At 58.5% G+C, this 14,411-nt stretch overlaps 3 protein-coding genes across 4 annotated transcripts; 2 read left to right on the top strand and 1 right to left on the bottom strand.

Annotated features, from left to right (window-relative positions):
* The first annotated feature begins 6 nt into the window (after nt 1-6).
* On the top strand, nt 7-4,076 carry RPL18 (ribosomal protein L18). Of its 2 annotated transcripts, none has more exons than XM_057534159.1 (7): nt 7-162; nt 1,356-1,442; nt 1,809-1,916; nt 2,451-2,534; nt 3,080-3,203; nt 3,355-3,424; nt 3,959-4,076. In XM_057534159.1, the coding sequence occupies exons 1-7, from the start codon at nt 160-162 to the stop codon at nt 4,032-4,034; spliced, it is 552 nt and encodes a 183-aa protein (XP_057390142.1). In that variant the 5' UTR covers nt 7-159; the 3' UTR covers nt 4,035-4,076. The 2 variants fall into 2 exon arrangements, with proteins under 2 accessions (XP_057390142.1, XP_057390141.1); XM_057534158.1 differs by having other exon boundaries at nt 2,451-2,549.
* Nucleotides 4,077-6,004: 1,928 nt separating this feature from the next.
* Nucleotides 6,005-14,074, top strand: FAM83E (family with sequence similarity 83 member E). The gene is made up of 5 exons (XM_057533729.1): nt 6,005-6,478; nt 7,890-8,057; nt 8,410-8,534; nt 11,903-12,347; nt 13,799-14,074. Exons 1-5 carry the CDS (start codon nt 6,005-6,007, stop codon nt 14,072-14,074), a joined length of 1,488 nt encoding a protein of 495 aa, XP_057389712.1.
* On the bottom strand, nt 10,259-10,639 carry SPACA4 (sperm acrosome associated 4). Its single transcript, XM_007168224.2, has one exon. The coding sequence runs from the start codon at nt 10,637-10,639 to the stop codon at nt 10,259-10,261; it is 381 nt and encodes a 126-aa protein (XP_007168286.1).
* Nucleotides 14,075-14,411: the final 337 nt, after the last annotated feature.

Genomic DNA, 14,411 nt, shown 5'->3' with positions numbered 1-14,411 from the left:
CTAGCTGGTCCTCCGATTCACCATAGAGAGACACGAGTCAAGGTAGAGCGCCGCGTCGCGCCCATGTGACGTCACGTAGGCGCCACTCGCTGAAGGCTTTCCCCGCCCATTCTGGTTCTGTTCTCTCTTTCCGGACCTGGCTAAGCAGGAGGCGCCATCATGGTGAGCGCGTTTTGCGGCGTTCGGGGCTTGACCATCCGCTGCCATCCGCCGCAGTCTCGAGCTGGGGACGTTCCAGAGTGAGGCAGGGGTTCCAGGGTGTTCGAAGGAGGCGACTCCCGCTGTGGGGAGCTATTTTGGGAGCCCGAAGACCAGGGATGGGAGTCCTCAACCTCCCGCCCCTCCCATAATCCTGTATTATAGGTCCCATCGAATAGATGACCGTATTGAGGGGCAAGGAGGTTAAGTGATATGACCGGGGTCACAGTGCCAGTAAGTGGCGGAGCCAGGATTCGGACACGCGCTGGTCCCACAGCCACTCATGCCTGTGGTGTCCCTGGATCCGTCACTCCCCAGCCTGAAAAGCTGGGTTCTGGGGCGGGGTGGGGGGGGTGTCAAGCGTCCGGTGCCCGCGTTTGGGGGCCAGGCAGGCCTCCTTTCGAGTCTCAACTCCCTACCCACCGTATCATCATTCCTGTGCACAGAAAGCATCTGTTAATTGGAGACCCAGTAATTATGCCTCAAAGATGTGAGTTCGAGAAGAAATAAGTCAGAGGAAGTCCTCACCACGGGTCCCTGCATACATTAAGTGCTGGATAAATGAGAACTATTAGTAATTAGGTAGTTCTTTATAACTCATGACACAGCCTGAAAAACTTGCAGGAAAGCAGGCAGGGTGTGTACTGGAAATCGTGGGCTCCTTTCAGTTTTAGCACTACTCTGGGAAACTATACTTAATAAGGAGGTCGTTCTAGGGTTGGTCTGTGCAGAGTAAGTTCTAGAAAAAAGGGTCGTTGCCTTTATAAGAACTTGAAATCTGCCCTTGGTTTAACTGTTTTTGATAGCGCTCCACGCATGGGAGCAAGGTTTGGGAGCTTAAATAATACTTATATGGTTGAAAAATATAGCTTCTAAAGAAGTAAAAACTTGAGTTAACGCGGCTGCTGTGTTAAGGTCTTTCACGGTGCTGTGTGACATGTGTTGAAGGCTTTTTGTGTAGAATTAGGTTTCCCCCTCCTTTTTTTTTTTTAAACAAAGGAGTCACTTGAGGCCCAGGGAGTTTTAAGTATCTTCCCAGAGGGCTCCCAATGGTGGTCTGGGATTTGTTGTCTCCAGAGACTAGGGCTTTAGCTGTTTCTTAGAGGTGAATCTGCCAGATCAGAGTTGGGTTCATGGTCTTCTCTTCACCCCGGCAGGGAGTTGACATCCGCCACAACAAGGACCGAAAGGTTCGACGCAAGGAGCCCAAGAGCCAGGACATCTACTTAAGGCTGTTGGTCAAGGTGAGGTCCTAAGACCCCTGGGCAAGGCCACCCTGGAAATATCAATACAAGTTCTAGAGCCTCCATGCTGGTATTGGTCCCGGGCTCCTCGCAGGGGCCTGCAGGGCAGGCTCGAATCTCTGCTGCTTTCCCTTAGTTTCTGGAGATTACAGTGTTTTCAGCCTCTGGGCTGGTTTACCGCAGGGGAGTGGGGAGGCGGATTTTCCGGGTCCCTGGCCAGGAGGGACCTAGGCCAGCTCTCTCCCTTGGGCTTAACAGGATGGGGAAAGCCCTAAGTCATTTATTTGCCCCTTTGTTAGAAAGCTGGGAGGGAGGGGGGCGGGTGGGCTGCCCTGGGTTTTCATTTGCATTTTCCTTCCCCTCCAGCTGTACAGGTTTCTGGCCAGGCGAACCAACTCCACCTTCAATCAAGTTGTGCTGAAGAGGTTGTTCATGAGTCGCACCAACCGGCCACCTCTTTCCCTTTCCCGGATGGTGAGGGGCTGATGCGGAGGGCATAGCCAGCCTGGGGAGCGACTGGATCATGTCTGGAGCTGGACTTCGGGGGGAAGGGTGGGCTTGGAGCTCTCTGGTAGTAGCCTGGCTATCAGCTGGCTTAACCTCATCCAGTGGTGGGTGCAGAGCTGTGACCCTCTGATTGTAGCTGAATAGTGGGGGCATTGGACTGGCTTGGCCTCTTGGTCTCATTTTCCTTCTCATTGTGTGTGTCTGGGGGCGGGTTACAGTGGGCTTTACGAGATCTTCCTGAGGTTTCAAGTTATAGAGTGTCTTCTGTGTCAGAAGCTTTCTGTAGGAGAGATCCGTGGAAGAATCTGTTTGTATTTTCTTTGGAGATTTTCCCAGACTGGACCTGAGAATTAGGCTTGTGCTAGGTTGAGAGGTGTGGCATGGGTAGGTTTAGCCCAAACGGGACACAACTGTTGTTTCTTGGGATGGCCGAATGGGTGGGATTGGATTTAACCACCAGAAGGGACTTGTTTAATGTGCATTTCATCCCCACGCCCGCAGATTCGGAAGATGAAGCTTCCCGGCCGGGAAGGCAAAACGGCCGTGGTGGTGGGGACAGTGACCGATGACGTGCGAGTCCAGGAGGTGCCCAAGCTGAAGGTGCAGGGGGGGGACTCAGGAGCGTGGGGGGGGGCTCAGGGTGAGGTCCTATGGACCTGGCTCAACTTCTCGTGGTGCCGGCAGGCTCATCTCACCTCTGGGTGAGGCAGGCGGCGTGCCTGGGTTGGAGGGGGGGTTGTCCCTCACACTGTTCATGGCGGGTATCCCTGGACAAGCCCCTTCTGGGGCCCTGCTGATGGTGTTCGCTCTGGATCCAGACAGCCAGAGTTCAGACCTGGATCTCTCTGCCACTTTGTTATCTCTGGACAAAGTCTTGGATCTCTTTGTGCCTCAGTTTCCTTACACGTAATAGCTTCGGGTTGCGGTGTTAAAGGGATTTCTAGAAGTAAAGTGGTAAGAATGGCTGTCGTGAACTCAGGAAGCTGCCTCCAGTAGTTGGTGGTGGTGGTGGTGAGGCCGAGTAAGCAGCTGGGACTCCTGCTGGGCCTGGGCAGTGGACAGGCAGCCCCAGCAGCCCCTGGGTCGCCGTCCGGGGGACTCTGACCACGCCTGTCGCCTGTGTCCCCCAGGTGTGTGCTCTCCGGGTGAGCAGCCGCGCCCGGAGCCGCCTCCTCAAGGCCGGGGGCAAGATCCTCACGTTCGACCAGCTGGCCCTGGACTCCCCCAAGGGCTGTGGCACTGTGCTCCTGTCTGGTGAGTGGCGCTGAGCGGCTCGAGGCGGGTGGGGGGGTCTGTCACGAGCTGTGGGACTGCTAGCAGCCTTTACCTTCCCAGGCCTGGGAGGTCAGTGACACCCCACCCCACCCCAGATCAGCCTGAGCCACCCCTTCCTTCCCTTCCCCAGGTCCTCGCAAGGGCCGAGAGGTGTACAGGCATTTCGGCAAGGCCCCAGGAACCCCGCATAGCCACACCAAGTGAGTAGACCTAGCCCTGGACCCCAGCCTGCAGGTCTCTAGAATATCCCCCCACCCTCTTACCCGCTTTTCCTTCAAGACTGCCTGAAGCTCTGTTCCTCGGGTGTTGAGCTCCCTGCACGGCCAGCATCACAGATGCAGGCTTCCTAGGGCCTGTCCCCGTCTTTCGGGTGGGGCCTGCATTCCGTGCAGCGGGCGCCCGGGTGGATGGCCCCGGGGCCTAGTGCAGGCGCTCCAGCAGCCACTCCTGCCAGTGTCGCTTCCTGCGCTGCCAGGCTTTTCCAGCAGCGGACTTGGTGTCACCACTGATGCTGCTTGGGTTGAGTGAGGGCCCTTCTGGTGTCCCTGTGCTGCTCTGTTAGAGCAAGCAGCTCTCTGCTGAGCTCCCAGCCCCTGTGCTGCTCTGTTAGAGCAAGCAGCTCTCTGCTGAGCTCCCAGCCGGCGAGCGAGCGGGCCCTGGCAGCCGGTGGCGTCCCTCGTCCCTCACTTGTCTGTAACGTGAGCCTCTTCTCACCCTCCCTTCTCTCCCTGCAGACCCTATGTACGCTCCAAGGGCCGGAAGTTCGAGCGCGCCAGAGGCCGACGGGCCAGCCGTGGCTACAAGAACTAACCCCAGATCCTACCTTGTTATTAAAAAGATTTTGGATGCTAATGGCCTTTTGTGTATTATTGGGGAACGGGGTGGGGGGAGGAAGATGGTCGGAACCGGCGGTGAGAACGCCTTTGTTTGGGGGAGTGGTTGCCACGCCCCTTTCTGGGGAGACCAGCCTTTGGGATGAGCCCCTTCCGCTGTGCTGGGGGACGGAGCCTGCGGTCCCAGGTGTGCGTGGTGACTGCCCTAAGCCTGTTGGCGCCCTTGGACCTCGCTGCACCGTTGGGACCTGGCGGCCCTCCAAGGCCGAAGCCCCACCTCTTTCCCAGGTGTGGTGTCGAAGCACCTGCTTCCTTTTCGAGTTAGCCACGCTTACTCTTAAAGGAACAGCGCTCCCCTCCCGGATCTCTGTGCTCGGGATGGCTGGCGGGACTTGGACCGCGAAGTATAAATGGGGCGGGCCGCCGTGGGGGAGGGGGTGCGTGGGAATAGGTGATGCGCTCCCCCTCCCCCGAAGCCTGAGTCAGGCCGGCCGCCAGAGCCTGGGCGAAGCCCGTTGAGTGTATTCCTGGAGCTGGGACCTTACCGTCCTCTGCCTCCAGGGGCCTGTGTCAGCCCTCCCCCTGTGTTTGCACAAGGGGCTGGGTTCCCCGGATCCCAGGAAGAAACCCGGTGAATGAGGCGAAGTGGCCGGAAGAGCCGCAGAAATAAAAGGTCTCCAGGCCCTTGATCTGACTGTTCTCTGAAAAGGCAAGAGAATGAGGGGTAGGGGTTGGAGACCTGGACGCAATGCGGGGGTCTGGGGAGGGCAGGAGGGAGAGGGAGTGGCCTGGCTTTATTCCCCTTCCTTCTCTTTGCAGGGCTGGTCGCTGTGGTCTGGAGAAAGGGAGCCGACTGGGTGCTGGGATTGGAAGGAGGGCTGCTTGTTGGCAGGGATCAGGGGACCACCAACCAGAGGCAGGGTCAGGATCCTCAAAGGGGCAGCTTGGGAGGGAGAGATGCGGGGTGTTCCTTGTCCAGGAATAAGTGGATGGTCCGACAGCAGGAGATAGTGGGATTAAGGCAGAAATCCGGGCTGGAGTCAGCATTGATTAGAGGACAGCCAGAAACAACCCGGTGGCCCAGTCCGTGATAATCCAACCCCTGTGGAGGGCATCCACCACCGCAGCAGCCTGAGTGGGTGTGAACGCTCAGGGAGCAGAGTCCTCAACCGGCAGAGGAGACTGACCTAGTTCCCCAGCTGGGGAAGGTGATGCCGAGGTTGAGGGCTGGAGTGCATTCTTCCAAGGCTGAGAGGGGAGATTCAAAGAGAAGGCTTCCGGGACGGTCAGCCAGTGAGAGCTGGTGAGCCAGCCAGCTGGGTGCTCCACTGGGCGGTCAGATACTGAGAGTGTCAGTTGGAAGCGATCAGTGTCTTCCAGACAAAGAGACAGCCAGAGAGGGTCAGTTAGATGTGCTGTCTGCCAGGGACAAACAGGCATCTCGCTCTGCCTTTAGTTAGGGACATTTGGGTGTTCAGAGACGGGCAGACAGCCTGTTGCCTGAAGATGGGGAAGTCAGCCTGAGCCAGCCGAAGGGTCAGTTGGGGCATCATGCAGCCAGCGGGCTGGAGGTGGCTGATGTGTCAGGGAGCAGAGATGGGCAGCTGATGGATCGCACCGTTGGAGACAGTGTCAGGTGGTCAGCCTGACCACCACGCAGGGCCAGTCATAGGCTCAGCCAGACCATCAGAGGCTGGCAAGAAGCTCAGATGGCCGGTGGGCTGTTGGTCTGAGCAGTGCCACGCACCCACTGGTTAGTCACTTGGGCAGTCTGAGTATCAGGACGGCAAGCCAGGGACAGTGCAGGGAGCCATTTGGACTTAGGGCTGTCCTGGTCGCCTTGCACGGCCGCACAGACTCTGTCGGGAGACCCCCAGATGCTCAGTGCCCAGAGACAGCCAAGCCCTTGGACATTCAGACTCTCCATCCTCCCACCTGAACGGCCTGATGGCAGCCTCCCAGCTGGCAGCCCTGGAAGGAATGGAGTCAGGGGCCGGGCAGCTGCCCCTGACCGAGGCCACTCCCAGCTTCCTGTATTCCGAGGGCCAGAGGCTGGCGCTGGAGGCTCTGCTGAGCCAGGGCGCAGAGGCGTTTGAGGCCTGCGTGCAGCGCGAGGGGCTGCGGCCCTTCCTGAGTGGAGATGAGCTCCGGGGCCTGGTGGCAACGGCTGAGGACTGGACAGCAGCGAAGCAGGAGCCCAGCAGGGCAGCAGAGGGACCCACCGCCACCGATGGGGACTTGGGCAGCCTGACCTACTGGCCTGGACACTCAGAGGAGCCGGTGCCCATGCTGCGGCTGGGCTGGCCGGAGGACTCAGCATGGAAGGGTATCACCCGGGCACAGCTGTACACCCAGCCACCTGGCGAGGGCCAACCGTCCCTCAAGGAGCTGGTGCGCCAGGAAGTCCAGGCCGCCCACAAGGTGGGGGCCTCAGGGGCCTAGCGTCCCTTCCCCAGACCCGGTCATCCCCACGTGCCAGCCCCCAGATGTGGGAGTGAGTACACATCCCTTGGGAGCCAGGCATTCTGAGCTGTGCCCTCCTGGAACTTGTGTGTCCACAGCCCTGGAAGCCAGGAATCCACACCTCCCAGCCCCCAGGACCTGGGCATCCACACCCCCCAGATCTCATCCTCTCCCTCTTACATATGGGGGGGTCCCACCTTCTCCCCAGGACCTGGGTGCCTTAGGCATCCATGGCCCTTGGACCTAATTATGACCCCCCTGGTCTCAGTCATCTCCGCTACCACCTCCACCACCAGGGTGGAGGTCTCCATCCTCCTTTCGGGGAGGGCCCAGATGTCTCCCCTGCAGCACCCCCTGGACGGCCCTTTTTTTTTTTTTAACAGTTTATTTAGTTACATATTTTATTTATTTATTTAATTTTATTTTCGGCTGCATTGGGTCTTCGTTGCTGCGCGCGGGCTTTCCCTAGCTGTGGTGAGCAGGGGCTACTCTTCGTTGCGGTGCGCGGGCTTCTCATTGCGGTGGCTTCTCTTGTTGCAGAGCACGGGCTCTAGGCGTGCGGGCTTCAGTAGTTGTGGCACGTGGGCTCAGTAGTTGTGGCTCACAGGCTTAGTTGCTCTGTGGCATGTGGGCTCTTCCCAGACCAGGGCTCGAACCCGTGTCCCCTGCATTGGCAGGCGATTCTTAACCACTGCGCCACCAGGGAAGTCCCCCCATTCTTTAACAATTTTTCTGTTACTGCGTCCGTGCTAAGTGCTTTATATGAGTTAACCCGCCTAATCCTCAGGAGGACCCTGTGAGGTTGAGACTTCATGTACCCATTGAGGAGATAGGGAAACTGAGGCATGGCATGTTGTCTCTTGCCTGTATGTGGCCGAGTGGGGATCTGAACCAAGGCTGTCTGGCCAGTGAGTCAGGGTTCATCACTACTACCTTTTTCTGCCTGCAAGATCCAGGCCTTCAGCACCCCCCCAGTCCCCAGAGCTCGCCTTGGTGGCCTGGCAGGTCATCCCTCCTGAGGACCCAGGTGGGCAGCTGCCCACAGTGCCCTGCAAGGGCCTCCAGCCCACTGACCCCTGGAGCAGAGCAGCCATGTAGTAGTGTCACAGCTCAAGGGATACCGTTGCAGACATGTGATTTATGAGGACAGTTTTCAAGCAGTTAGAGGTGTGGGTCTCGAGGAAGGGCTGTTTTCTTCTCATTCACACATAGGCGCTGCATGAGCAGTAGTACATGTCTGGGGGGTCTCCCGCTCAGGTTCCCTGAACATCCCGTGGAGACTGGGCCCTTAAGCTCTCCAGAGCACCTCACCCTCTGACTGTCCCCCTGAGCCCTAGGCTCCACCCACAGCCCCTCTCCCCACCCTCAGCTGGTGGCCGTGGTCATGGACATCTTCACTGACCCAGACCTGCTTTCGGACCTGGTGGATGCTGCCACACGCCGCTGGGTGCCTGTCTACCTGCTCCTGGACCGTCAGCAGCTGCCTGCCTTCCTGACGCTGGCCCAGCAGCTGGGGGTGAACCCCTGGGCCACTGAGGTAGGGGCCTGGCAGGAGGGACCCCTGAGTCCCCAAGGCCCTGGCACTGGGAGCATCAGGCGAAGACCCTTCCATGGGGTCCTGGGTCATCGAGGTGGATGCCAGCTGAGAGGGTCCCCTGAGATGTGATGCCCATGACAGGGGGGCAAACTGGGGTGAGCCTTCTCATGGGGTCTCTCTGAGTCAGGAATATCTGCAACAGACCCCTGAGGCCCTGGGGAAGCTGGGACAGAACCTTCCAGAGAGTCATGGGCCACCTAGGTAGGACCAGCCTGGAGGGATCCTGAGCCCTCAGCACTGGGTGGAGGTCTGGGGGGTCGGCCTGAGCAAAGGTGTGCCTCCCCCACCCCAGAACCTGGACATCCGAGTCGTGCGGGGCTGCAGTTTCCAGAGCCGCTGGCGTCGGCAGGTGAGCGGCAACGTGCGGGAAAAGTTTGTGCTGCTGGACGGCGAGAGGGTCATCTCAGGATCCTACAGGTGCGGCTACCCCCCCTCACCACACTGCCCGGTCTCCTGTCCCCAACTCTCCCTCAGTGGCTTCAGACAGCAGTTGGCATCCCCTTTCCCAGACTCTCTCTCCTCATCTGTAAAATGGGTCTAAACCCCCTGCTCGGGAGAGAAGGTGTCCTGTGGCAGAACAGTCTGGCACTGGCCCTGCTGCTGGGCTGTTTAGTGGCCTGGGGGTAAGTCTTCATCTCTGTGACCCCTGTGTTTCCTCATCTGGAAAACTGGGCTCTCACTTGGTGTGTGGGAGTTTCCAAACCAGGGGGACCTGGATTGAAGTCTGAGTTCTGCTTTGGGTGAGTAACTCCACCTCTCTGAGCATCTGTACAAAAATCAGAGCTGGTATGCAAATGGCCCAGCCCTCAGACCATCTCATGTCCCTCCTCTGCTCTCTTTGGGGTCTGATTGACCCTGGAACCTGGCTCCGTGACTCCTTAGTTCTGTGACATTGGGCTGATGCCTTCCCCACTCTGAACCTCAGTTTTCCCATCTGGAAAGTGTGAAAATAGCAGCATTTACTTCCTGGGAACAGCATGTCAGGAGGCACGTGGACTCCGGGTCAGAGGGCCTGGGGTCAAATCCTAGCTCGGACAGTTACTGGCTGTGTGACTTTGCATAACTGACTTCCCCTCTTTGTGCCCCAGTTTCGCCCTCTAGACAATGGGATGGTTCAGTTAGTGCGTCTACAGCAAGGTTTCTCAACAGAGGTACTACTCACATTTGGGGCCGGATGACTCTGTGCTGTGGGGGGGGGGGGCTTTCCTGGGCTGAACTGCCCTCTACCCAGGAGATGCTGGTAGCGTTCCCCCTTCCCCCAGTACGACTACGCAAACCGTCTCCAGACTTTGCCCGGTGTCCCCCGAGGGGCAGAAGTGCCCACTTGATTACCTTTGCTCTAGGCTGGTGGCTCTGAACCTTGAGCAGGCATCAGAATCACCTGGACGACTTGTTAAAAAAAAAAAGCAAACAGATTTCTGAGCCCCGCTCCTTTACAGCCAGGCTGGGATGGGGCCCGAGAATTGGCATTTCTAATAAGTTCCCAGTTGATGATACTGAGGCTGCTTGTTCAGGGACCACATTTTGAGAACCGCTAGCATCGAGACTGGGAGGTTGGTTTTTTTTTTTTCTTTTTTTTGTCTGCAACGCGCAGCTTGCGGGATCTTAGTCCCCCAACCAGGGATTGAACCCCGGGCCCTCGGCAATGAAAGTGCAGAGTCCTAACCACTGGACCGCCAGGGAATTCCCAAGACTGGGAGGTTTTGAGGAGAATCCACGTTCCCAGCTTCACCTGGGGATTCAATGAGATAATGACGCCTGGCACGGAACATAAGAAGTGCTCCATAAACGTCAGCTGTCGTTTATTATTATTTCTTTTTTTTACCATATTTCATAGACTCTAAGGTGCCACCAAAGCAAAGAAGCATCCTGATCAAAATGTGAAAAGATACGCGTCTTAGAACCAGTGAAATACTGTAGAACAGTCAAACCCATCGGGCAAGGCTCCCCACCACTAAATCAGGCCTGAGGATGCCTCGCCGAGCCCTGGACTCTGGTGACAGCCCTAGAGTGGATGAGGCCAGGGCCACAAGAGGTTGTCCAGGGCCTCTGGCCATTTGATAGGGGAAGGGGATGGAGGCAGGGGGCATGGGGGGCAGTGCAGGCGGGAGACCAGTCCTGGGCCCTGCCCTCCAGGTTGGTCACAGCAAATGTCGGAGGAATAGTGGCACGCCCAGCACCAGGCCGGTGGTGGCCCCTGCCATCTGGCCGCCTGCGGGGTGGGGGGCCCCGTTACACAGGCGGCCGGTGCAACAGTTGGTGGTGAGGCTGTAGGTGACACCCATGTAGCTGACGGGCTCCTCGTGGCCACACGAGGTGGCCTGCACGCAGCCTTTGTTGATGATGGGGCTGATGCCGGGGGCCACCCCGTGGCCCGTGAAGCAGTCCTCGTCATCGCCACAGCGCATGTGCATGCCGGGACAGGTCGTGGAGTCGGTCAGCTCACAGAAGACGCAGTCCTTGGTGCCCGTCGTGCCTGGGGGCAGAGCCATCACCAGAAGCAGCAGCCAGCCGAGGACCATGGTGGCCTGGCAGCGGTGACGGTGCCCAAGCCAGGCCGTAGGCTTCCTGGGCCTCCCGGAACTGCTGAATGACACTCCTCACGCCCGCAAGACTTGTACCCCTGGTTCTGGTCTCCCAGGATCAGCACCTGGTGTGTCCTCGGTTCCCAATGCTCCGCGTCCCTCTTGGAAGCTCCGTTGTGACCACAGCTCTCCGGTCCTAGGGTCTCAGAAACTCCCCCGGGATGGAGACGAGCCAGTGGCTGCTGCCTGTCAAGAGACTTTGTGGAGCGGAATGGGGTGACCTCACAGACCCCACCCAGGGTTCCCACTGGCTGCTCTGGGGGTGAGGTCATAGGTGGGGGAGGGGTGTCACAATCTGAGGGGCAGGCTGGCCGGCCGACCTGCCCGGGAGCAAGGACACTGCCACTCCGCCTAGGTAAGGAAGCTCAGACCAACTTTCATCATCTCGACTGCGAACTCATCCGCTCTGCTGGGCACTGGGTGCTGTCCCGCCGAGTGCAAGATACACAGCCCAGGGCGAGCCTGTTTTTCCGATGGGCAAAGCGAATGAAGCTCAGGAAGGGAAATTGATATGTCCAAGGTCCCCTGAGCCAGGACGAGAGTCCAGGTTCATTTAATTCCAAAGAGAGCATTTACTGAGCACCTGCTGTGTACCAAGACCTGTGCTCAATGCTTTAAATCACAACCACTGTGATCACAGGGATAGTAAGGGCACAGCTCACCACGGCTTGCAAGCTTTTAATGCTGGGCACCTACCTACCAGGCCCTGGGCAGGAGGCCTGACCCATGTTCTCTGATTCTAATCTTCCTACGTTTTAGCTCCATATTACAGATGAACAAACTGAGGCAGGGAGCAGGCACACCTAGAGCCTGGCACACAGCAAGCACTTAATAAATGGCAATCATTGTAGGAAGCAGCTGAGTCTTCAGTCCCTGAGGGTGTCAGAATCCCATCTCTCTCCAGAGGGGGAAACTGAGGCATCCCTCCACGGGGACAGGGCAGAGGCCAGGTTTAAACTTGAGTCTGATTCCAGATGATCATTTAAGTATGTTAACTCATGTTGTCTTCACATCAACCCTCTGGCGTAGGTACTTCATTGTTCCCATTCTACAGAGGTGCATGTTGAGGCCAGAGGGATGGCAGGACTTGGCTGAGGTCACAGAGCCTGCCCTGGGACCAGGTTGGGGCCTGGTGATGGGGGCCAGACCAGGCTTCTGGGGCTGCTTGGAGATCCTGACCCCCACCTCTGTGCCCCCCAGCTTCACATGGAGTGACTCACGCCTGCACCGTGGTCTGGTGACCCTGCTGACCGGTGAGATCGCCGATGCCTTCAGCCGAGAGTTCCGGACACTCTATGCGGCCTCCTGGCCGCTCCCGCCCGCGCCCACCCCGGGTCCCTTTGTCAGAGCCCTGGGGGGGCTGCAGCTGGCCTACAGCCCGCATCGCGTGGCCCGCCGCTGCTCCGTGACCCCGTCGCCGCCACCACTGCCTGATGGCTCGCTGGCCCACCGCCTGGCCGCCTGCCGAGTCTTCGAGGGGGACAGACAGAAGACCCTGGCCAAGCCAGGGCCAGCTCTTAGCGACATCCTGAGGAGTGTACAGCGTGCCCGGACCCCCAGTGGCCCCCTGGCCCAGCCCAGCCGCTCCCTATGGGACCTGAGCCGCCTGTCCCAGCTGTCAGGCTCTAGTGACGGTGACAACGAGGTGAGACCTGGTGGCTGGCCTGAGAGAGAATAGCTGGAAGAGAATAGAGGCATGTGAGGGCCTGCGATGTGCCTGGGCCCGGGGGGGTGGTGTGGGGGGCGAGAAAGCAAAACTCCTCCCCTGTGTTCATAATTGCATCGTCCACTTCCTGTATCCCTACTGTGTGCTGGGCAGGGGAGCGCCGGGTAACACTGGGCAGAGACCCCGAGAGCCCTCGGTGTGAAACCTGGCAAGATACACCAACTGTGAGAGCCCGGGGGTGGGAGGCGGAGACTTGCCTTCTCTGAACCTCAGTGTTCTCATCAAGGAAATGGGCTGAGCTAGTGTCCCCATCCTCAGTTTGCTTGGGAGGAGGAGTCAATGAAATCGAAAGAAATAGAAAAATCACCATCATTACAATAAGTTCCCAAAATGGAATTTATTTTGATTTCCTGATATCCTCCCAGGGCAGTGAAGTGATACTCTTATTATGCTCACTTTTACGGATGGGAAAGCTGAGGCTCAGAGAGGTTGCGTTTAACTTGCCCAAGTCGAAGCAACGATCTTTTGTGGGCACCTTGCCACGTGCCAGGCCCTGTGCCAAGCGCTTTCACAGAGGTGGTTAAATGTAACCCTATGAGGTGGATGTGATTACAGCTCTCCACCCACCCATTTCACACATGGGGAAACTGAGGCACCAGGGAGGAATTGGACCTTAGCCCTGGTTGCCTCCCAGGCAGAACTTTTAAATGCTCTGCTCGCTGGCTTCCTGGATTCGAGTGTGCTAGGGGTATTGGGGAGGGGATTAGGGAAGGTCAGGGGGGTCTCCCCTCTCTTCCCCCAGCTGCTTAGACACTGGAGTTCCAGCAGAGCCTGCCCCAGTTCTCTGGGGAACCCTGGGCGGGGCCTCAGTGTCCTCAGCTGTGAAGTGGGCTATGGAGAGGGTAAGAGCAGAGCCACGTGGGAGAAACCAGTGGATTTTCCCTGGATCCAGACAGACCTGGGGTCAGTTCCTCTGTGAGCTGTGCCCCCTCTGAGCCTCAGTTTCCCCATCTGCTAAGTGGGAGCTCAACACCTCTCTGGAGGGTGAGGGAGAAAGTCCCAGGAATCACCTCCCTCCATCCGGGTCAAAGGGAGAAGAGGGATGGGCAAGGGCCAGGTCCTCACTTCTACCCAATCCTGAGCCGCCCTCACCCAGCATCAACTCCCTTGGCAAATATTTGCTCCCCCCATGAAGCTGCTGGCTGCTTCCTGTTCCTCCCCCACTGCAAATCTGCGCGTGGGGACGCAGCTCCTTGCCCCTTCTGTAGGTCTGGGCGTCCCCCGCCTCCCCACTCACTTCCCTCCTGGTTCTGGAGACCCCCTCGGAGTTTCACACCCTCCCCTCTGTCCTCACCTCCCTCCGGTCTCACCTCCTTCCTCCTCTGGGCCCCCAAGAGCCTCCTCTCACCTCCCTCTCTTTCCCTCCACAGCTCAAGAAGTCCTGGGGCTCCAAGGACACCCCAGCCAAGGCCCTGATGAGGCAGCGGGGCGCTGGAGGGGGCCCCGGTGGTGAGGCGGACTCCGGTCCACTGGCCCGCTTCCAGCCCCGGGGCGGCCCCTTGCCCCTCATCCCTGCCCGCCGCCTCCACTATCTGTCCCCGACCCGAAGGCAGTTTGGTGAAGATACTGCCTCCAAACTCCCAGAACCCAGAGGCATCCGGCAGCCAGACCGGGCCGGCCAGCCAGGACTCAGGGGGCGGCGCTGACAGGAGCCAAAGCCAAATGGGGCTGGCCCCGTCCCAAGACGGTCGGACAACTGTCGCTCAAAGCCCCCTGCCTCACTGTTGTACCTTGAACAAGGCTTCTGGCCTCAGTGTCTGGGAAGTGGAAGGGATTTTTCTTTTCTTTTCACTTGTTCTAGAACTTGGGCAAGCCCAGTGCTCACTCCAGACCTCATTGTCACAGCCTAGAAAATGGGCACAAGGTCTCCACTAGCTGGGATCCTAGAACAGCACACTTCCAGTTCCGGCCGGGTCAGAACTTCTCTGAGGAGAGGCCTGGCTGAGTGGCCCCCATGCTGGCATTGTGTGGGGTGAAGACGGG

Source organism: Balaenoptera acutorostrata, chromosome 19, assembly GCF_949987535.1.
Source record: "Balaenoptera acutorostrata chromosome 19, mBalAcu1.1, whole genome shotgun sequence".
Classification (NCBI taxonomy): Eukaryota; Metazoa; Chordata; class Mammalia; order Artiodactyla; family Balaenopteridae; genus Balaenoptera; species Balaenoptera acutorostrata.
This window is presented reverse-complemented; position numbering and strand designations above follow the sequence as displayed.